Source organism: Prionailurus bengalensis, chromosome D2 (genome assembly GCF_016509475.1).
Source record: "Prionailurus bengalensis isolate Pbe53 chromosome D2, Fcat_Pben_1.1_paternal_pri, whole genome shotgun sequence".
NCBI lineage: Eukaryota > Metazoa > Chordata > Mammalia > Carnivora > Felidae > Prionailurus > Prionailurus bengalensis.
In genome coordinates, this window is record NC_057351.1 from 16,311,459 (window position 1) to 16,334,578 (window position 23,120).

The following is a 23,120-nucleotide window of genomic DNA, read 5'->3' on the forward strand; positions in this document are numbered from 1 at the left end:
GCTGGCTATTCCAATACTGCGGGAGAAAGCTCTGGTCCTTTGTTGGCCTTTTTAAGCCTCTTTGGTGGCAGCTTACTGGCTTGGAAAGGAAGCAGCTGGGGTTAGGGGAGAGTGATACTGTCCGGGGAACTCCGCGGGAGGCGAGCCCACTTTGTAGGAAACACAGAAAGCACCCCAGCAGGACAGTCTGCAGACAGGAAAGAGAGAATTACGCAGGTATTATGGCCAGAACAGCGAGCACAAAAGAGCAACTTCACAGTGGAGGAAGCTGGCTCACTGATTTCCCCAGCTCCTGTCTGGCCCCGGTGCAATTTCTGCACCGTCTGTAAACCGGGGCCAACAGCAGCTGATTGTTTCCAGAGTCCACGGAAAGGCTTGCGGGCCAGCAGTAATGAAACAGAAAAAGAAGTGTTCTTCCAATCGGAGGAAGTGCATGCTAAAATTGGCCCTTGGCCCTGTGGCCGAATTCCTCTGCAGCGAAGCCCCAAGCAAATGACTTTGCCTTAATGGGCCCAGCTGTAAAATGGGGGGACCCTTACGGAGATGCACACGGGGTGAAAGCTTTAATTAACGAGAAACACTCCCACTCGTTACAACAACGTACAGCGGAAATGCACGTACCCACGTGGGCCACTTGAAGCACACGGTGAAGGCTCTGAGAATCCGTGCCCCGGTGGGCCTCCCTAAGAAGTCAGCAATTTTTCATGGAGGATTTGGGTTATAAAGAAACTGACTGCCTTCAGTCGGTCATGCTTCAGTAGAGAAACCCTGTGCGGGATGGCCAGCCCCAGCAGGGAGTTCCGGAGCAAAACCAACTCCCAGCTGCAAAGCGAGTACACGCTTTAGCCACTGGGTAAGCCCACACGTATCCAGACTTCACTGGTTCCCTGGAAAACCCAGGTGGGAAAACGGGAACACCTTCCTAACGAGCCTGCTGCTGTCTAAAATCCCATCTAAATACAAACAAGATTCTTCTTTTATTAAACTTTTCCTTTCTTGGATTATCTCCCACTAATTCGTTGCCTGCTTCTGCTTCTTGATAAAGAAAGCCAGGTATATTATTTTTAAAAGGTCTTAGGGAAACTTGTGGTTGCCAAAAAGGAGAAATAACACCCCCCCCAAAACAACAAACCCATTTTTTAAGCCTCTCCTCACTGCTAGATGCGTTATTTTATTGAAATCCTTACAACCTCACAAGATAGTTTTTATTGTCCTCTTTGGGGGGAGGGGCAGGGTGTTTAGCGTAAATGCAGCCTGTGGATGGTCTAACTCGAATCAGAGCAGAGACTCTGAGGCTCAGGCTGTCTGCCTCACTCTACTGTTTTAACGAGAGCCCCAAGCCGGGTGCCCCGATCCCAACACCTATAGCCTCGCTCTTAAACAGGCGGATGTTATTTTTAAAACTTTGGTCACCTTTGTAAAGTTATAGATGATAGAATTCACTCTGGTGCAAAGTTACAGACATAGGTACACAGTCAGGTAACTACCACCACAATCAAGGGACAGAATGGTTCTGTTACACACACCCCCAAATTCCTCTCTGTTGCGCTTTGTGAATCATTCTCTTCCCCCAATTCTTGGCAACAGCTCATTAGTTTTGGCCTTTCTAGAAAATATCTACCCATCTTAACACATCTGCCACTCACGAATTCAAAGGGTGACCGACCACCCTTCGATGTGAATGTAAACCCAGAAAAGCGGTAAATTGGATGAGGCCTGGCGCAGGACACGAAGACATCACTGAAAGTTTAGCAAAGCTTTAAAATACCGTCTGTCTCCCCCACCCCTACCATGATAGCAGCAAAAAACAAAACAAAAAACCTGTGGGAAACCCTCAGAATTTCAGTGGGTGGTGGGGAGCTGGGGGTGGGCCCCAGAGCTCAGAGAAGCAGCCACTGTAGTTCTGCTCCCTGGGGTACAGTCCGGGCCTCCTCCTCACCAGAAACTTTAAGTATCATTCCATGGTAAGGCTCTACACTATTCTTCCTTGGCTCTGAAGCTCCTACTTCTAGGCAAACAGAGCTGTTTTCCCACAGTCAGACTGGCAGGTGCTTACAATCTTGTGCCCCCCCGGGTAGGTGCTTTATAATCTTATGGAGGAAGAATAATCCTATACCTGGGAAAGTCATCCCCCAGAGAGCCTGGAAGAACAGATGAGCACAGCAACAAAGGAAGGGAGGCAGGGAGACAGACTCCCGCAACAGGTGGAATTTGCTGAACCAGCCCTGAGCTCTAGGGAAGGCCCATGTCCCAGCCTGACCCCCTTCACACACCTGGCTTGACCCCTGCCTGTCCTGGCACTGAGCTCTTGGGAGCCCACCGTGGGCAGCCAACCCTACCTTCAAAGCCTAGGACCCTGAGCCCACTGTTTCTTCAGCTCGGGGCTCCCATTTGCTTGCTTGCGCGCCACTTCCCTCCACACCAGAATCTTCTTTCCAGCCGGCCAACTGCAACAGGCAGCGAGTTTTCAGTCACTCTACCAACAGGGCTGGTGGCCAGGCTTTGGGGAGGATTCCACCTGCAGTGTTTCAGCTAACAAAGGAGTTGAGATCATCTATAGCCTAATTTAGAGCCCAATTTATGAGGCCAGCAGGATTCCAGAGACTGACAATAGCCTTCCTTCTCAGAAGGTTATTCAATTCAAATATAGGATCAAGTATCAATTTCCCAAGCAGAAGGCGGTAACTGTAGCATGTGTTGTCAGCAAGTTTCTGCTCTCTGGGAAGACCAGGGGCCTACAGATAGGACAGGCAGGCCTACCTGGGGGCGGGGGACGTGGTAGCAAAGGCCCAGGGAGGGGAGGGACCTCTAATGTCAAATGTGAGCCGTGAACATGAAATGACATGTTCCTCCAGCCTCACCAGGCTTTTGCTTCCTTTTAATATTCAGAACACCTGGGTACCTGGCCAGAAAAAGCTCCAAAGACCCCTGTTGTGGTTCTAAAATGGGAAAAGAAGTTTCCTAGAGTCCTTTTATCATAAGGTGTCTTCCTAGGGTTGGAGAGGTTGGGGGGAGAAAGATGGACTGGTGAGAGAAGGGAAGGGGAGGGGGGAAAGGGGAGAGAGGAGAGGGGAGGGGAGCTCTTCTCTGTTAATCTAGGTCAGCCTTGGAGTAAAATGTTATATAAATCCACATTTTCATTATATATATGATATATATCATATATATATCATAAGCCAAGTATTAGGTTTTTTAAAAAAATGAAAAGAGCATGGGACGCCTGGATGGCTCAGTCACTTAAGCATCTGACTTCGACTTGGGTCATGATCTCGTGGTTCAGGAGTTCAAGCCCCACATCAGGCTCTGCACTGACAGTGTGGAGCCTGCTTGGGATTCTGTCTCCCTCTGCCCCTCCCCCCCGGCGCTCGCTCTCTCTTTCAAAATAAATAAATAAACTGGGAAAAAAATTTAAAGCAATGAAAAGAGCATATTACAAAGAGCATAAAGGCCCATTACCACCTTGTTTGGGCCAAAACAAAGGGATATGTACGTATATTGGAAAATGTGATTCTAATAAATAATGATATATAGATTCTAAATATATAATTAAAATCACAGGTGACATATGTAATAGTATATGCAATAATTATATGTTATATGTGACATATATGGCATATGCTATATATGGTAATTATATACCAGGTTTATATTCTAACTCTAGCCATTAAATTAGAACATAGAACTAAATATGCCAAAAGTGATTTTTTTTTGTTCTTCTATATTTTAAACTTCCGCAAAGATTCTACGTTATTTTGTAATCATATTCCAGGGTTATTAATACCTTCAAAAGTTTGCATGGTTCAATGGGTTGCCCTCCCAATATTTACTGTTCCCATTTGGAGGGGGGGATCCAGAGTACCCCTCAGGGTAGGCCCCCTGCTGGGGCTATGGGGATGGACAGACCTCCTTCTGTTCGCTGCCAGCGCAGTGCAGAGATGCGGTCAGGTGAACCTGCCACTCTTCGAAGGCCTGCCAAGGGATCCTCCTCTCGTCTTCAGAGTGGAGCCTGGAGGGGATGGCAGGAGTGGCTGTACAGGTATCTCCCCCTGAGTCTTCTATAAGCCTCTCCTCTTCTGTGGACAGGGCGCTCCTGGCCTCCCGGAGCTGTAGGCTCTGGATGAGCAACCGACAAGCTTCCAAGTCAGCTTCCCACACTTTTCCAAGCAGTGGACACTTGCAGCTAAGACCCAGGGGAAACGAAGGCATGAAAATGTATTCAGTGACATTTCATCCTACCAACTCAATAGCCTGTCTACCTGGCTAAAAGTTAGCTAGTCTTCTTACTGTTAACAACTCAATTTTATATAGCGATGGACTGTTTCCACCAGAAGGTAGAGAGGGGCCAAATATGTGTCCCGTCGAGTTAACAGTGAAATAACTCTTGGTCCTTCGCAGCTACTTGTTTTGGATCTGGTGTAATACAACACGGCCTCTGCTCATGTCTGTGCTCTAGCCCTGCTGGCTTCCTTTGAGTCCCCAGGCTTGTCCAACTCACCCAGCTAAGTGCATTTTCATGTGCTATTTCATATGCCTAGACTGTCCCTCCCCTCCCGCACACTCCCCTACCAACACCCACTCAGCCGACGTAAATGAATGAAGCAGTGCATAGGTAGTATAAACCATGGCAACAGCTATGCAGCTTCAGTGGCAAAAAGAAATAAGGAAGAGTGGACTCCGGCTAATGGGAAGAGTATATCCAACTACAGACAGCGCTCTATCAGCCCAGGCCAACTAAAGTTTCAATTCCAACTGAAGGAATATATAGGCTCGATGTTCACAAAAACTTTGATTTTTCATGAAAAAGCAAAAATCTGGGATTTTATAGGAAAACAAACATGTTTCACCTATCCATTCAGCTTCAGGCTGGATATTTTCTAGACATCTGTCTTCCCTTTAACAACCCCTCCTTCTACCATGTCTACTAATCTGCTATGCAATGTGTCTATTGTGCTCTCAATTTCAATTACTTTTCAGTTCTACATTTTTTATTTCACTTTCTTTTCTACATTTCGGTGCTCTGTTTAAATGATCTATCATGCCCTCCAGCTTCTTAAGCATATTAATCATCATTATTTTAAAGCCTACATTTATAAATGATGAATTCTGATGGCAAAAGAATGAGACAGAAGCAACATTATTAAAATATGAGCTAAGAATGTTAAAATATTGACAAGGGATATCAAATTACACATTCAGGAAACACTACAATCTTAAAACAGGAAAAATCAAAGGAAAAAAAAATGCTCCTGGGTTCATCGCAGTGAAACTGCTAGGCACCAAAGCCAGAATAAAATTCTTTTTTTTTTTTTTTTCCAACGTTTATTTATTTTTGGGACAGAGAGAGACAGAGCATGAACGGGGGAGGGGCAGAGAGAGAGGGAGACACAGAATCGGAAACTGGCTCCAGGCTCCGAGCCATCAGCCCAGAGCCTGACGCGGGGCTCGAACTCCGGGACCGCGAGATCGTGACCTGGCTGAAGTCGGACGCTTAACCGACTGCGCCACCCAGGCGCCCCAGGAATAAAATTCTTAAAAGCAGCCAGATTAAAAAAAAAAAAGGCATTAACTTCAAAGTAATAATAATACGGGGGACAGAAATGGTAGAAGCCAAGAAATGATAAAACAGTATCTTTAAAATGCTGTAAGAAAATAGCTGTCAATCTATAAATTACACAATCATTTTCAATTTCCTTCAAAAACAAAAGTAAAGTGAGGATATTTCAGATACATAAGAACTGAAATAATTCTTTGGCAACACATCCAGAAAAAAAGGAAAGGATCCCGGTTGAAAACAAGGACATGAATAAAGAAATGAAAAACAATGGGAAGAATAAATATGTAGGTAAGTCTAAGTAAATGTGGATGTAAAAAAACAGCAATAGTTTTTTTTTTGTGATCTAGAATACATGTCGAATTAAAATACGTGACAACCAGCACAAAGGGAAGGAGGGTCCTTGTGTTGTCCAGAAAGCGAAAGAGTGCTCATTTATATCAGAGTTTAAAAAGTCAAAAAATCCTATGCAACCTTCTATGGTAATTGTAAAACAGGTTAAAAGAGTATCTAACTGACAGGCTAATATGAGAGAACATTTTAAAAATTAAACCTACTTTATTGTCGTTTTGCTATAATGAAAGCAGTAAAGGAGACAGGAATGAACATGCTACAGATGGGGAGAGTGATAAAAGTGGAAACATTTTTACCATAGAAAAATCAAATATATTAGATTTACATTACATATAAACAATAAGGATTGTATTTAAAAGGCAAAGATTTTAGACTAGAATAAAAAAAATCAAAATCTATATGTTGCTTACAAAAATATGCTTTAAAAATAAGGATATAAACAGATGACAAGTACAAGGGTAGGAATGACACATTATGAAAGCATTACTCTTTAGTGGGAAAAGGACAGTTTTTCAATGTATTATACTTATGTTGATTGAATATTACTATAGGAAAAAAATCAAATCATGATTACTGGCTCACATCATACAAACAAGTAGATTGTATATCAAAATGTGAAAGCTAAGGGACGCCTGGGTGGCGCAGTCGGTTAAGCGTCCGACTTCAGCCAGGTCACGATCTCGCGGTCCGTGAGTTTGAGCCCCGCGTCAGGCTCTGGGCTGATGGCTCAGAGCCTGGAGCCTGTTTCTGATTCTGTGTCTCCCTCTCTCTCTGCCCCTCCCCCGTTCATGCTCTGTCTCTCTCTGTCCCAAAAATAAATAAACGTTGAAAAAAAAATTTTAAAAAAATGTGAAAGCTAAAACATCAAAACTCCTAGAAGATAATGTAGGATAACATCTTTATGACTTCATAGTAAGCAAAGATCTCTTAAATGAGATATAAAAGGACAAGCCATAAAGAAAAAAATGATAAATTTGATTTCATTTATATCATGAACTTATATACTCAACAAAAAAACACCACTGAAAGAATGAAATTATAAGCCACAGAGTAGGAAAAATTATTTGTAACACATGTAACCAACAAAGGACTGATTTGAAAACATAGCAGGACTCCTACAAGTCAATAAGAAAGAGACAGACAACCCACTTTTTATTTATTATTTTTAATGATTTATTTATTTTTAATGTTTATTTTTCAGAGAGAGAGAGAGGGAGCACAAGCAGGGGAGGGGTGGAGAGAGAGAGGGAGACACAGAATCCAAAGCAGACTCCAGGCTCTGAGCCATCAGCACAGAGCCCGATGCAGGGCTCAAACCCACAGACCGTGAGATCATGATCTGAGCTGAAGTTGGACGCTTGACTGAGCCAGGTGCCCCGACAACCCACTTTTTTAAAAAGGCAAAGACGGAAACAGGTACTTCACAAAAGAGGACTTCTAAATGGCCAGTAAGTAACTGATGAAAGGATGCTCAACACTATTAATCATCAGGAAAATGCATGTTACACCACAACATGATGGACTACACATCAACAACGTGGCTAAAATTTGAAAGTCTGACAATACCAAGTGTCAGAAAAGGTACAGAGCTATTAGTATTCTCACATACTGATGGTGGGAGTGAACATGAATGCAGTGTCTTTAAAATCTCTTTGATGGATGTACTGATGTTGAAATCATGTCTATCATTAAGACCTAGCAATGCAACTCCTAAGTATGTACTCAATGAAATGCATATATTGTCAATTCTCATATTCATGGTGATTATGTTCAATAAAGTCACCACGACCGCTGACCTAGCCAGTACTGAACAGGTGCTCCCCAGGGAAATGCAGGGTGAAGCTCCTGCCAGCCTCTGGTCACAGCATTTTCATCGACCAGTCAATATATAACACTTTGTTATATGTGTTTCTGTTTGAAGACACCTTATTTAGAATATACTGTTGATTCACTAACACTGAACTCATGGACAACAGCACTATAACTCATGCCTGGACGTACATTATTTTCTCCATACAGCACATTACGGCCTTCTTGCCCTTAGGAGAACTAGACAGCACCTCAGCATTCAGATTGGGCATCATTTCATTTCATTTCATTTTGTTTTATTTCTATTTTAAAGAGAGAGAGAGAGAGAGAGAGAGGATGCAAGCAGAGGAGAGGGGCTGAGGGAGAGACAGAGAATCTCAAGCAGGCTCCGTGCTCAGCACATAGCCTGATGCGCAGCTCAACCCCACGACCCTGGGATCGTGACCTGAGCCAAAATCAACAGTCAGAGGCTCAACCAACTGAGCCACCCAGTTGTCCCAGGCACCATTTTAAATAGTGAAATCACCATGAAAAAGTGCAAAAATTTAAAAAACATGACACTAAGTAGACCCTGAGAATGACACTGGTTTGTAATATGAGAACTGTAAGAAGACAGAGCATTGCCTTGTTTGACCTCAGCTGAGAACATGCACGTCAGGTGACTCGAATTTTTCACCACTCTGTGCATGTCTATGAATGACAGTGAAAGCGCTGCAGGTATTGAGTTCAGGGTTACAAATAAATTTTAGTGAGCAGGCAAATTCACAGAATCCATGAACAATGAAGATCAACGTATACATTGACCATACGACATTGATTGTAACAGCCAAAACCTGGGAGAGAAAACGAACATCGTCAATGGAAGAATGGACAAATGGTGTGGTATCCATTTGTTGGAATATCACACTGCAAAGAAGATGAATAATTTACCACAGTCGGCAACAGTATCGTGATCTCATTAACACAAGGCTGGGAGAAAACAAAAAGATAAGAGAGGAGGCACTATGATTGCATTTATTTTGTACTTGAAACTATGCCAAACTAATCCATGGTGTTAGAAATGAGGACAGCGGCTACTTAGGGGAGGAGGGGGATGATGACAATGAGAGGCACAAGGAGCAAAGAGCAAGAGCCAGAATAGAGTCTCACGTGAGAAGCGATGGTCCTCCGTTCGGCATGCTAGACTCACCCTCTAGCTTCCTAATCGGAGCCAGGCTGACAGGTGGCATCTTCTTTAAGGTTTCATCTCGCCACTAAGTGGCATCTTCTTTAAGGTTTCATCTCGCCACTAAGATTGGTTCATAGCCACTCAGGTTTTCTCCTATGAATTTTCCTTTCATATCCATTTCCTATTTATTCCTTTCTCAGGTTCCCCGTGCCTTTTCTACGGTTTTTATTGAAGGAGATATTTTATTGCCACTTCAATACCTTTATTTTTATAGCCTTGCTTAAATTTTTTATTTCTTCTTGGGTCCAATTTGACCCGTTATCTCCTTTATAGAAATCAATCCATTTTCTAATGGATTTCGTATGTATTATAATGTTTGCTCCTAATTCCAAAAATTATTTTTAGAACAACTTGTGTTCCTGTATATAGACAATTCTCCTTTTCATTATTTATTTACTCTTCTGATTTATCTTGTTTAGTCTTATCAGAGGTTTGCTATCTTATTAATCTTTTCAAAGAAACACCCTTGCTTTGTTAATCTTCGTTATTGATTTTTGTTCTCTATTTCCTTGATTTCTGATCTTATCTTTCTATTTCCTTTTTCTCATTTCTTTGGATTTATTATCTTTTTATTAGCTTCCTTTGTTAAAGCTTAACTTGTTGGTTTCCTTTTATTTTTTCTTTTCCTCTCTTGCCATTTTAATTTTCTGAGAATTATATTTAAAGCTCTAAATTTTTGTCTGAGTTATAATTTAACCATGTCTAATACATGTTTAAGTTTGAAAATTATTGAATATTTTAAATATACAGAGCAATATGGGAAATAATTTCACAGACATCTTTATATCTACTGTCAAACTTATTGATTTTTAATATTTTCCTGTAACTGCATCAGATCTAATTCCAGAATTGACAACATTATTTGACCACAAACTTTATATTTAGTGCTTTCGTTGTCTTTCCTCATGATTACCTTTTAACTCGATGACCATTTAATAGTACGCTTTTCAATTTCTAGATAGAAGAGTTTTTTTCAGATCCCTTTTTGTTAGGTTAATATCTAATTGTATTGCATAATGGTCAAGAATAAACTTTATAAAATTAATTGAGGCTCCCTCTACCACCTAGTACTTGATAGTTCTTTGTAACTGTCCCACATGTAGCCAAAAGAAATCAGTGCTCTGTTTATTGCATCTAAAGCTGAGGCATATTACATTATTAAAATTTTTTATTCATTTGCTCTTTTTTACCTGCTTCATCTACCAGTTTCTAAGATGAGTGTTTTACATTTCCTACAATTAAATTTTTCCTATAATTCTTGATTCATTTATTTCTTCCCATAGTTCTATTGACTGGTTTATGTATTGGGGGGGGGGCATTGTTTGTTTTATTTTTTTTATTTAACTTTTTTTTAATGTTTATTTTTGAGAGAGAGACAGAGAGACAGAGCATGAGCAGAGGAGGGGCAGAGAGAGAGAGGGAGATATAGAATCTGAAGTAGGATCCAGAGCTGGACGCAGGGCTCGAACTCCCAGACAGTGAGATCGTGACCTAAGCCGAAGTTGGATGCTTAACGGACTGAGTCACCCAGGTGCCCCTTGTTTGTTTTTAATTTTTTTAAATGTTTATTTGTTTTTCAGAGACAAACAGCAAGTGGGTTAGGGTTAGGGTTAGGGTTAGAGTTAGGGTTAGGGTTAGGGTTAGGGTTAGGGTTAGGCAGAGAGAGAGAGGGAGACACGGAATCCAAAGCAGGCTCCAGGCCCTGAGCTGTCAGCACAGAGCCCGATGTGGGCCTCGAACTCACAAACTGTGAGCAGAAGTCAGACGCTTAACGGACTGAGCCACCCAGGAGCCTTGGTTTATGTATTTTTGGATTATGATGTTGGACATATTTTCCAATCATTAAATTTTCTACTGCTTCTTTTCAGTTTATGATGATCTTCTGTGTTCGTATGATATTTGTTCGTATGATACTTTGTTAGTGTTAGTATGTGTTAGTCTGATATTTTGGCCTTAGAATCGATTTTGTCTGATATTATAATTGTTACTCAAACATACTTTTAGTTCAATTTTTCCTGGATTAGATACATACCATCCTTTATTTTCAACTTTTATGTATTTCTTTTTTTTTTGAAAATGAATCCAGCACAAAACATTTTGTTGAATTTTCTAAAAATCCATTCTGGGATTTTATCTTTGGGATCAGCACTTTTAAACCATGCATTCACACGTACTGTAATTATTGTGTAATTGTTTCTATTTTTCTTATTTATGAAGCCAAGATTATTACTTTTTAACAAGTTTTATGTCTTTATTTCTTTTTTCCTACCTTCTTTTTTCTTTCTATTTAATTCACATACAATGGTGAGAAAGAATGCAGACGGATCCCAGGGACTCTTCACCAAGTTTCCTGCAAATGGTAACACCTTGCAAAATTGTAGTGCAATTATCACAACCAGGGAGCAGACATTGGTACAATCCACTGCTCTTGTTCAGACTTCCTCTCACGTGTGTGTGTGTGTGTGTGTGTGTGTGTGTGTGTGGTGGGCAGTGAGTGTGTCTATAGTTCTATACAATTTCATCACTTGTGCAAGTTCATGTACCCACCACCACATCCAAGATATAGAACAATTCCACAGCCACAAGGATCCCTGGTCACATTTTATAACCATCCTCACCTGTTCCACGCTGTCCCCCACCTACCGACTCTGGAAACCACTATCTGTGCTCCACTCCTGAAATTTTTCTCACTACAAAAATGCTACATAAATGGAATCATAAAGTATGCAGCCTTGGGGACTGGATTTTCCATTCAGCTTATGTCCTTGCTTTTTATTGCTGAGTCGTGTTCCATGCTATGCTTATACCACAGTTTGTTCACCTTTTCACCTGCTGAAGGACATCTATGATGCTCCCAGCTTGGGGATATTAGGCATAAAGATTCTGTGAATATTTACATATGGGTTTTTGCATGAAATTCGTTTTTATTTCTCTGAAACATCCGAGAGTCCAATTGCTGGGTTGTATGGTAGTTACGTATTTAGATTTAAAGAGCTGCCAAATGATTTCCCAGAGGGACCACACCAGTTTACAATTCTACCTGCAATGTGTAAGCGATCTAGTTTCTTGGTACCCTCAGTAATATTTGTGGCTATTGCTGTTTTTTTCCCCGATAGTTATATAGTGGTAGCTCACTGTGGTTTTAAGTGGCATCTTTCTCATGTATAGGGATGTTGAGTATTTTTCAAGTACTTATCTGCCATCCATACACCCTCTTCAGTGAGGTGTCTGTTCATGTCTTTTGCCTATTTCCTACCTCTATTGATTTTCTTTTACCATTCAATTTTAAGAATATGTTCTTCCTTTATCCTAGACACTAGTCTTTCATCAGATACGTGGTTTGCAAATATTTCCTCCGTCTGTAGCTTGCTTTTTCATCCTCTTCACATGGGATTTGAAAGAAGTCCAATTTATCAATGTTTCCTTTTAATGAGTCATGCTTTCAGTGTCAAGTCTTAGAAATTTAGCCCAACACTTACTCCTATATTTTCGTAAAAGTTTTATACTTTTATATTTTACATTTAAGTCCATGATCCATTCTAAGTTAATTTTTATATAAAGTATGAGATTTAGGTTGAAGTTCATTTTTTTTTTTGGCCTGTGCATATAGAATTGGGGGTTGTTTTCTTTCATCCTTTGAAAAATATGCCACTTCTTTCTGGCTTTTATGGTTTCAGGTGAGAAATCCATTATTCAAATTGATGTTCTCCTACAGGTAGTATACAATTTCTGTCTGGCTGCTTTAAGGTTATTTCTTAGTCTTATAAGCTTTCAGAGATTTAACTCTGATGTGTTTTGGTATGGATATTTTTGGATTTATTCTATGGGAGGGGAGATTTTCTTAGCTCTTGAATCTGTAGATTTGTGTCTTTCACCAAATTTTGGAAGTATTTAGCCATTATTTCTTCAAATAATTTTTTAGCCTACTCTTCTCTTTCTTTGACCCAATGATAGGCGTTGGACTTTTTGTTATTTGTCCCCCAGGTCTCTTAGGCTCTGGTCATTATTTTTTCTGTCTATTCTCTTTTGTTCACATTGGGTTAATTCTCAAGTTCACTGATTCTGTCCTCTGTCATCTCCACTCAACTACTGAATCTTTCCAGTGAGATTTTTATTTCTGTTTTTGTATTTTCAGTTCTGTAATTTCCACTCAATTCCTTTTATATAACTGCTCCCTCTTTCCCAACATTTTCTTCTTTAGAATTTGCAGCTCCTTATGGAAACATTTTTGATGGCTGCTTTAAAATCCTTGTCATGTGATCCCAACATCTGATTCATCTCCATGTTGACATCAAGTAATTGTTTGATTCACATTCAAGCTGTGATTTCCTCTGTTTTTATTATTACGAAGGATTCTCCATTGCATCCTGAAAAATTTGGCCATTATGTTATGAGATTCTGAGTCCTATTTAAATGTTTTATTTTAGAAGGCAATAATCGTGGTAGGTTTATCACACAGGTGCTGTTCTGCTTTTATGGGCAATGGTTCCAATTATGTTTTAATTTTAAGAGACTTTGCAGTGAATTTGTGATCTTCTTAGGGAGAGCTGTTTGGGTTTGGTTTTATCTGCTTAAAATATCTGCTCCCATTAGGGCTTCCACTGGTCCCAGCTGAACTGCCTAAGGCACAAAGGAGATTCCCCAGGCCAGGCCACTGAATGTCTCTAGGAAGGAAGGGGAGTCTCAGGCCAGCAGGAAAGGAGAGCACCCCCCGGCCCCGTGTGCTTATCATTAGCAGGTTACCCCCTGTGCTGCTGATGCTTTCTCACCTATGTTGTCTGAGGGAATCCCATTAGATGGAGTAGAATGGGCACACCTGGGCCACACCTTCACCTACCATCAATTCCCTTCCATGCTGCCACCATCCCACCTCCAAGGTGACATATTTGTATATATATTGAGGCTTTCTTAGTTCTAGGTTTTTACCAAGGCACATTTCTGTTTTCTCATAAGTTTTCTATTTCATCAACAGTAAAATTTACTAAGTATTTTTCATGCCCTCTTTCACATAGCTCATACTGGACTTATTTTTCATCTTGTTAATATACTTCATCCAAGAATGTGTCAAAGAATACCAGGTATGGCAAACATTTTAAGGACTTCCAGATCTGAGAACATCTTTATTTCATACTTAAACACTAAATAATAATATAGCTTAATATTTTGGATTCAACACTCTGAAAATATTATTCCACAGCCTTCTTGCAGACTGTGTTGCTATTGGGAATGTCTGATGATCTTCTCTTAGAGTCTTCTCCTTGTCTGTTATATATAAATTTTAACTACAACCCATTGATGTTCCACCCCTCACCCTTTTCTGTCCTGTTCTGTACTCGATCAAGCCCATCTGCCTAAAATCTTGTATCTTTTCCTTCTTCTGGGGAACTTTCAGTCACTGGTCTCTCAAATATTTCCTCCCTCCCCTCTATTGTTTTCTTTCCTTCTGGGATTCTTTTTAGATGAGCGCTGATCAAATAACTCTATTGTGTATTGCTTAATTTATCTTTTCTATTTTCCTTCTTCCTTTCTGTTTCTAATGCCCTCCAAATACCTTCTGATAGCTTCTGGCTCACTAATTGGTTCTTCAGCTGAATTCATTAGGCTGTTCATCCCACATACTGAGATTTTTTCTTTTAAACTTTTATATTTTGCGTTCCCCAAATTTCCATTTGGGTTTATTTATGACTTCTTCTTTTACTTCATGTCTCCAATATCCTCCCTTCTCTTTGGGAAATACTTAGTATGTTTATTGATCATGCTGTAGTGTCTAATTATGCTTTGTCAGGTATAAGTCCTTCCACTTGTACTTTTAAAGCAGTTACCCTCCTAATAAGTCTCATTTCTTTTCCATATGTGTTCAGATTTCCTTAGGCATATTAACTGTGTTGGTTGGTAATGAGTCCTTGTAGAGGAGATAATGTCAAAGCCCTAATTGGTGCCCATCCTAATAGGGGTATGTCGTGGGTGGGGCACCATCTCAGGGAGAAGTGTCTCTGGTGTAACAATCTGTGCTCCTGCACTTGCAGGAACACGTGGGGTCCCTCGATTGTAATTACCCACCCCTCAGGAAACAGGGAGGGCTCGGGGAATGTTCAAGATCCAAGCTCTCTGTTTGATGCCCTCCCATAGCAGTGCTTCTCCGAGGCTACTGTTCTAGTTCTTTCTCCCTGCCTCACCAGTTGGCAGGTGCTTGTCTGCTTCCAGAAGCAATGGGGTAGGCACGGGCCTTCCCAGGCAATGTGAGAGAAAGGAAAGGGCATGCCTAAAAACCTCTCCTCCACTTTATCTGTTCCTTCCCTCTATGGGGACCAAATCACCTCCATCTGCCTGAGGGATCCTCAGTTATTTCTATTATTAACTTGACAGATCCATCTGCCTGTCTGGCTTCGAATGGTGAGGGCAGGGCTGGATTCAAGGGAAAGATCCAGCAGCCCAGCTCTCATAACTAAGGAAAAATGTTTGCTGCTTCCATCAGCAACTTTCTACATTACAGCAATCTGAATACTGTAAGTTCATGTCACTTTGCTATTTGAAAAATACATTTTGTGTCGTTTTGAGTGAAAGTGGGTTTGTCCTGAAATATCTCCCGGAAGACACACATCAAAGTCTCAAAGTCTACAAAGCCAATTTTAGAGACTCATGCTGAGTGGTAAGTAAATCTTGTAGATATAAAATTGCAGTGCTTTATTATAGCCCATGTAATAATTTCATCAAGCTTTAGATTTTTAAAATACCCTTTTACTGACTTCATTTGTGCTAAAGAGAGTAATGGTTGATTTCAAAGTATTGAGATGTTTTGCTATCCCTGCACAGGAGAGTAATTAAGTCATTAATAACAATCCCTTAAATGAATGACTCGCAGCTCCTTGAGCTATGTGAGGTCTTTGGTGATGTTTTACAACCAGTAATGAGGCAATTTAAAGATACAATTTCAGTATTGGGGGGAAAGTTCTTGAATAGAGAATTGAAATTCATTATTTCTCTTACTCCTGCCAGTTGGAAGTAACATGAGGCCTCACAGATCATCTGACCATGGCTTGAATCCTTATGAAACTGAGACCCGTGTGTGTTACTTATGGGGAACGATGGTAAGGGAAGGAGCAAGACGTTTGCAGGTAAGCTTCCACCCCTTTTCAGAATGGAAATACTGAACTCTAACACAGACATCAAGAGTTTCAGTTCTTGGTACCAGACTTTCTTTCTTGACTTATTAATGTTTTTACTTCAAAGGCATTAGCGTTTTACCAAATTCTTTGGACACTTTAAAGATAACCAGGCTTTCTTACAGAACCAAAATGGAATAAAATATCAAACCGATACATGAATGGCCAATGGTACTATACTTTCACTGCAAATTGTGTCAACACCGACAGTCCCCATACTTCTGAAACCTTTTCATTCCCCGGGAAACAATGACTTAATCTCTAATTTTAAACAAAACTGTTGTTACCAGAAATATTTACATTGTATTCCTTTGTCTTCTATTTTCCGAAAAAGAAAAATTAACACAATTCTTCACTGAACAAAGACCTTTAAACATTTTAGCCTCCTTCGCAAAATGCCATCTGAAAATATGACAGAAGGACATGTAGTATACGAAAGAGTGTTTGTCTAGGAAACTGTTGTAGACACAGTTGTTTGCTGAGCCAACATGTCCTCCTCTTTTGGTCTGTCCTAACAGAACTTAGGTAGTATTCAGGTAAGCAACTCCCCTCCCCCTGCCTTTAGGACATTTTGGATGGTGACTCCTCCCTAGTTCTTCAGGTAGACTGTGATTAGTTGAGAGCAATCAACCTATAATATTCTACCAGACAAGCCTTTATAGTTCAGAGATTGGCCACACAGAGAGCTGAACCATGTCTTGTGGTCCACGCTGGGATGTTGGCAGGTGGGGAGTAGTTTTTACTCTCTCTCCCAGTAGCAATGAGCAAAAAACCACCCTTATCTGTCTAATGACCCTAATGGAATCAGCCTGTAGACAAAGCCTATGCATTATGAAAGGAAATAGCTAAGCAGAGAAACGGAAAAAATCTGGTTTTTGATGACAAGTCGGAGTTGCTGAATCAATCAACCCAGCTGCCCATCCTACTCTTGTTGAAGCCACTTAGACCTGGCGTTCCTATTAATTGTGACCAAACATGAAGCTGATTCAACCAAAGTCAAATGACTTTGGCTGGAGTTTAGCCTCTGCTACATAGGTTTGGTGACCTTTGGGAAACACTTTATCTCAATTTGAACTTCAACATTTGTAATATAATAACATCTTTTATGTCTATCTCACAGGATAGATTATAAAAAGGAAGCTACAAATGATACATACAATATATAACAGTAAAAAGTACATAAGTTCTCAAATCTTGAATTGTAGGAGGCACTAACAAAATGAAAATCACTTGAAAACGTACACGGTACATAACGGCCAAGATGTGACCATTGAGGTCCATATTAGTTTATGATTACAATGTTAAAAATAGAGACTGGTTGAGACCAATGATTAACTCCACCCAAGAGTCAACCGGCCAGCAATAAGAAAAGGTATTTTGCAGAAGGGTGATGCAGTTTACTCATCACCATCATCATCATCCCCATCACTATCACTACTGCCATCATCGCTGTTGTTAACAGTTATTGGTCAGGAGTTGTCCTGAGAATTGTTAATCTTCAAAACAACCTTAAGAAGTAGATATTGCTGCTACATTGTGTGAGTTCTAAAACATAATTCAAATTCTCTGACACTGCTATAGTCGAGAGGTAGAGTCTACGTCCTCTCCTTAAGAATCTGGTCTGGCCTTACTTTCTCGTAATCAACGGGGGATCATAGGGGGAGTAATGCCACACAGCTTCTAAGGCTAGGTCAGAAAATGCCCTGCAGCCTTCACCAGATGTTTTGGGACCCTTGCTCTGAGGGCAGCCCAACGCCATGGCAGAAGTCTATCCATTCTGAAATCGTCACGCGGGAGAGACTACGTAGAGTCACTAGGTCAATGGCATCAGGTGCAATCTCGGCTGATGCCCACTGTCAGCTGCCAGCCACGTGAGTGAGCCATCTTGCCTGTCCAGCCCAGCTGAGCTGATGGAACCAGAATCTCCACCTCATGTCACAATCCCAAGGGAGAACTGCCTACCCGAGCCCTAGCCAGGCTATGCCCCACAAAACAGTGAACAAAGTAAACATGTGCTGGGGCAGACCTCTGTTTCACCAGGTGAGAAAATTAAGGCCTCTTCAGAAATCAAAGAGATGTTCTGATCACCAGCATGATCAGCCTCCTTTTCCTATGGTGGATGAGCCACACAGCCACGGATCCCAGAAGTCCTTCCACCTTTGCCGTCTATTTAAAACCCCCTGCATCACTCCGTGGTACACACCAGGTGAAGAAGGAAAGAGAATACCCCCAGAAATAATCAGGTAGATAATTATCTGGAACAAGCACTGAACACTCAGTTTTAAGACCTGAAGTCAAAGTCATCAGGAGCCCCATCAAACCACCTCTCCTCTTAGTTTCTCTGTTTCTATCCGCAGTCTCTCTTCTTGCCTCATCCTGGCTCGTTTGGTGTTCTCGCCTCGTTGGAATTCTATCCCTTGAGAGTGGGAATCTTGTCTGTCATGGCGAATCCTCTGCTCCTCGTGGCTCACAGAGTGTAACACATACTGGGCACTTACATGTTAGAAGAGCCAACTGAATAAAGGCCAGCAATCACGGTCACTTGTGATGTGCTTCTTTCCTTCAACTCCCAAATCCAACCGTACACTGTATGTTGAGAATATTGTTCGGATCCATCTTTCCCCTTTATGACTGCTACCCCGAATTAAGCATTTCATTTCTTCACCCCCAGCAAAGCTACAATTAATGATGAGCTTTTCTGCCTTCCAATATTTCATTCTTTCGATCTGTCCTCTCCACCACTGCTCCACAAACGTTAGTGGCTCCCGTTGCCTGCTATAAATGGAAAGTAAAGCCCTTCGAGCTCTTTCCCAAGATGGCCTCAGGTTGCCCTGGACTCCTCTCCTGTTGTCCCTCTGTGCATTCACAGATGGCAGCAAAGTGGTCCACTTGCTCTTCCCAGGACAAATGCCCAAGTTTCAAATTACAGACGACTATTTCTCATGCCTCTCTTCAAAATCTTCACCCATTAAAAGCCAACCAATTCATCAAGACCCATCTCAAATGTCACTTTAATAAAGAACTCTGCCCCGATCCCCGCACCACATGTAATATCTCCTTTCTCTGAACCCGCATGGCATCTTACAGTACCCTTCAGACTGTTACTACACTGTGCCTTGATGTCTGGGTTGTGTGTGCAGATACTTTTTCTACTGTATATACTTGATGAGGTTTGAGACTATTTCAGACTTATTTTTTTTAATCCTATGAAGCATATAGCCTAGAAAGGTATTAACCATAAAAGGAACTCAGTAAGTACTTAATTGACTGAATGAACTTTCAGGAAAGTTGCATTTAAAGGACTCCTCCAATTTGAAGCAAATAATTGAGTGTAAAAAAATCCATCCTAATAAAGGTTAATAGAAGAAAAGCTTTCCTGATAAGAGATCCCAGTGGATTGACCACATTAAAAATTAAAGTCTCAGGGTAGGGTCTCAATATGCCACTCAACTTTGCCAGAGCAGTATTGACTTCTACTGTGTGCAATGACTAAATGGAAAGTTTAGATTATTTGACTATAATTTTGAAGTGGAGAAAGACTTTCTAAGCAAGAAGCAAAACCTGGAAGTCAGAAAGGAAAAAGAAAAAATAATGTGCTAAATCTGGAATCATATATTTCAGCTTCTACATGGCAAAAATGCCATAGGTGAAAGTTAAAATACAAATGGCCTATTAGGAAAAAATATTTCTAACCTGTGGCACATAGACCAAGAGTCAAATTCGTGGGGCACCTGGGTGGCTCAGTCTGTTAAAGCGTCTGACTCTTGATTTCGACTCAGGTCACAGCCTCACAGTTCGTGAGTTCGAACCCCACGTTGGGCTCTGCACTAACAGCACAGAGCCTGCTTGGGATTCTGTCTCTCCCTCTCTCTCCGCCTCTCCCCATCTCATGCATGCTATCGCTGTCTAAATAAATAAATAAACTTTAAAAAACAAAACAAGAGTCAAATTCTTTAACCTTCAAAGAGCTTTGAAAACCAGTACAAGAAAAAGCAAACATCCCAAGAGAAAACAGGAAGAAGAAGCAGAAGAGACATGCAAGCAGCCAATAAATATATGAACAGATGACTGGCCATGTTCAAGGCAGAGACGTGCCGTCTGGGAAATGAAAGTCTCAAAGTGGTATCGTTCACTCTTTCAGGGGGAGGCGGACAAATCAGCACCCTTTTGTAAGGAATATAATTTGGCAATATCTGACAAAATTAGAAGGGCACCTGGACTTCGAGATAGCTGATTCGCCTCTAAGCATTTACCTTACAAATGTATCCGGACAAACAAAAGAAAGATAACAGTAAACGCATCAGGAGAAATAACTGGAAACCAAATGGAGAAAACTGGAAGCAAGCACACTGATTGTTACATACCACGCAACCACTCACAACAGAAGGCTGGACTGCATCTTTTAAAATGGAAATATTTCCAAGGGAAATTAAGCGGAAAGAGATAAGGCACGGAACAAATACTACTCTCTTGTGATCGCGTTCGAATTCTTGCGTTCTTTTCAGTTTTTTTTTACATGTTTATTTTTGAGAGCGAGAGAGACAAAGTGCGAGTGGGGGAGGGGGGGCAGAGAGGGAGACTCAGAATCCGAAGCAGGTTCCAGGCTCCGAGCTGTCAGCACAGAGCCCGACACGGGGCTTGAACCCACGAACCATGAGATCATACCTGAGCCAAAGTCAGACACTTAACCGACTGAGCCAGCCAGGGGCCCCTCATTTGAATTTTTTAAAAGAGCCAACGGGCAGGCATATATATCCACACAGGCCTATGTGGGAGTGAGATATTTCCAGAGCGGTGTACTTGTTTCCTCGTGATTGGGGGAGGGATGAGGGGTTTTGACTCTATATGTTACCCCTTTCAGTTGTATTTCTTTTTTTTTTCCTTTCGAAGAAACCACAAGCATCCTTTTATAACAAGAAATAAATTTTAAATTTTTAAAAAAGTATCCACTTCTTTCCCTTTTGTCGTTTTGTCAAATCTTGCACAGTCCTTAACCTCGATGCTAAACGTCCCCCCACCCCCACCCCTGCTTTGCAGAATCCGTGCCATGGTTTGGGGGACCACGTTTTGATCAGTGCAAGCTGGAAGTCGGGGAAGTGGCTTCCTAATCAGAGCTCCTCAGAAATACAAGGCTGCATTCAGTCCCGAGAGCTACAGGATAAATGGAAGCACATGCCCACAGGGAGGGCGGCCAAGGAATTTTAAAGGGAAACAGGAGCAAGACAAGAAAGCCCGCGGCTTGTAAATCACCCCTCGGCTTATCTCCTGGGTCCATTCCAGTAGCTCAACTCGGAATGAAAAGGGACTGGTCAGACCAGAGCCGGCACCGTAGGTGAAATATATGATCCTGCCAACCTCCCAGAACACGCCACTTTCCAGAGAGATCTCGGTAATAAACGTCAGCAGAGCGGACGGAGGACGGACCCGGGGAAGAGCTCACGCGCCAAGAACTTTATCTGACAAATGTGCGGCCCAAAGTATTAATCGGGGCAGGAGGATTCCACACAGCTGGGCAGACATGTGTATCTGGCTGTGGGGAAAAGCAGATACAGAAATGTCCCCAGACTATTTGGGGTCCTAGGTAGAACAGTAAAAGCTGCTCAGGCACACGCGATGCTGCTACGTGGGGGCGATGGGACAGCACAGTGAGGACGGCAGGGTCTGGAGCCAGGCCAACGCCACCGTGGAGTCCAGTTATGTGGAGCATCTTAGATGGGCTTTCCCTGGCGTCTGGTATTCCCTATCGACGGGTGAGAAGGTGGCAACGTTCCTCTAAACAGACAATAGTCGTGGCTCAGGAGACGGTGAAGAGCCTGCCTACGAGGGGCAGAGCCTAGTTTCCGACTTTGGAAAAGGATCCGTGCCAGTGATCTTCAGCTTCATGGGGTGTGTGTCTGCAGGCTGAGCTCGCGCCCAAAACCAAAGACGGGACCGACCAACGTCTACCTCTGGCTCAGGGAGCTTAAGGGTGGCTTCTGCACAAGTGACACACAGGCCACAGGTGCGAGAAGCAAAGGGCAGGAGGGAGAAACTAGAACTCCAGCTGATAGCTCGGGTGCACAGGTGGCAGGGCAGGAAGAGGAATGTGACAACGGTAAGGAGTGGTGCCCAGCGACCACGTCTGCCTTCCTCCCAAGCAGTCTTGCCCCCAATTCCCACCCCGCCCCCATCCCAGGATTCCGGCACGGGACGCAGTGGGCCTTGGCCGGGAAGGAGATGCTGTCAGGCTGCCTGTGAGTTTGCTCTCTGGTGTCATCTGTCGAGGTGACCGGGGCTCTCTCCCCTTGCAGTGGAATGGCGGGCTCCTCCGAGATAGAAGGGGAATGCCTCGTGTGTGGTGTGATCAGATTCCCACACAACAGAACCACTAGGCAACCCAGAGAAATACCCATTTCTCTCTCCCCCATAGCTCACATGGTGACTGGGAATGGCTGCTGCTCACTGATGCAGTGAGAACGGGTGGAAAGAATGAGACACCCAGGGAGGGGGGAAGCCAGCCCATCCTGAGTCCCGGGACAGGGGTGGGGGGCTGCAGGCCCTCTCCTCCAGGTAAAGGGGTGCTCTCTGCAGGGGGACCAGTGCAGGAGCCCCTGGGCAGGTTCGAAGCCCAGCTTTACCACATGCAACTGTGCATCTTTAGGCAAGTTCCTTAACTTCGCTGTGCATGCTTCCTCATCCATCAAGGGAGGACTGTGGGATGGAGAGGATAACAGGCTGGGTCTGTCCCCCAGGGCGCAGCAGCTATGAGCGAACTGTTATGGCCACCTGCTTGCTCACTTCCGATCATGTGACTTCCTCAACTTGCTCTTCCCAACTCTCTTCTGACCGTCATCAATCCCACAGCCCTGGTCTCAGGCACTGTCCTCCTCATCCCATGAACCCCAACTCATCTCCTTGGAGTTCTCCCTCACTCCTCTTGGACAAAGCTAGTTACTCCTCCCTTGGGATTAACCACGGCCATCTGTCCACACCTCTGTTTTGACACGTATCATATATTGTAACCATCCACATGTAT

At 42.4% G+C, this 23,120-nt stretch overlaps 1 protein-coding gene across 1 annotated transcript in view; it reads right to left on the bottom strand.

Annotated features, from left to right (window-relative positions):
* The window catches only part of LOC122492742 (disrupted in schizophrenia 1 protein-like), a 78,517-nt gene that overhangs the window by 23,199 nt on the left and 32,198 nt on the right, over positions 1-23,120 (bottom strand). Inside the window, exon 2 of the mRNA XM_043596306.1 lies at positions 3,904-4,180. Coding sequence (XP_043452241.1) covers positions 3,904-4,180 — 277 coding nt within the window. The remainder of the gene's footprint in view (positions 1-3,903; positions 4,181-23,120) is intronic.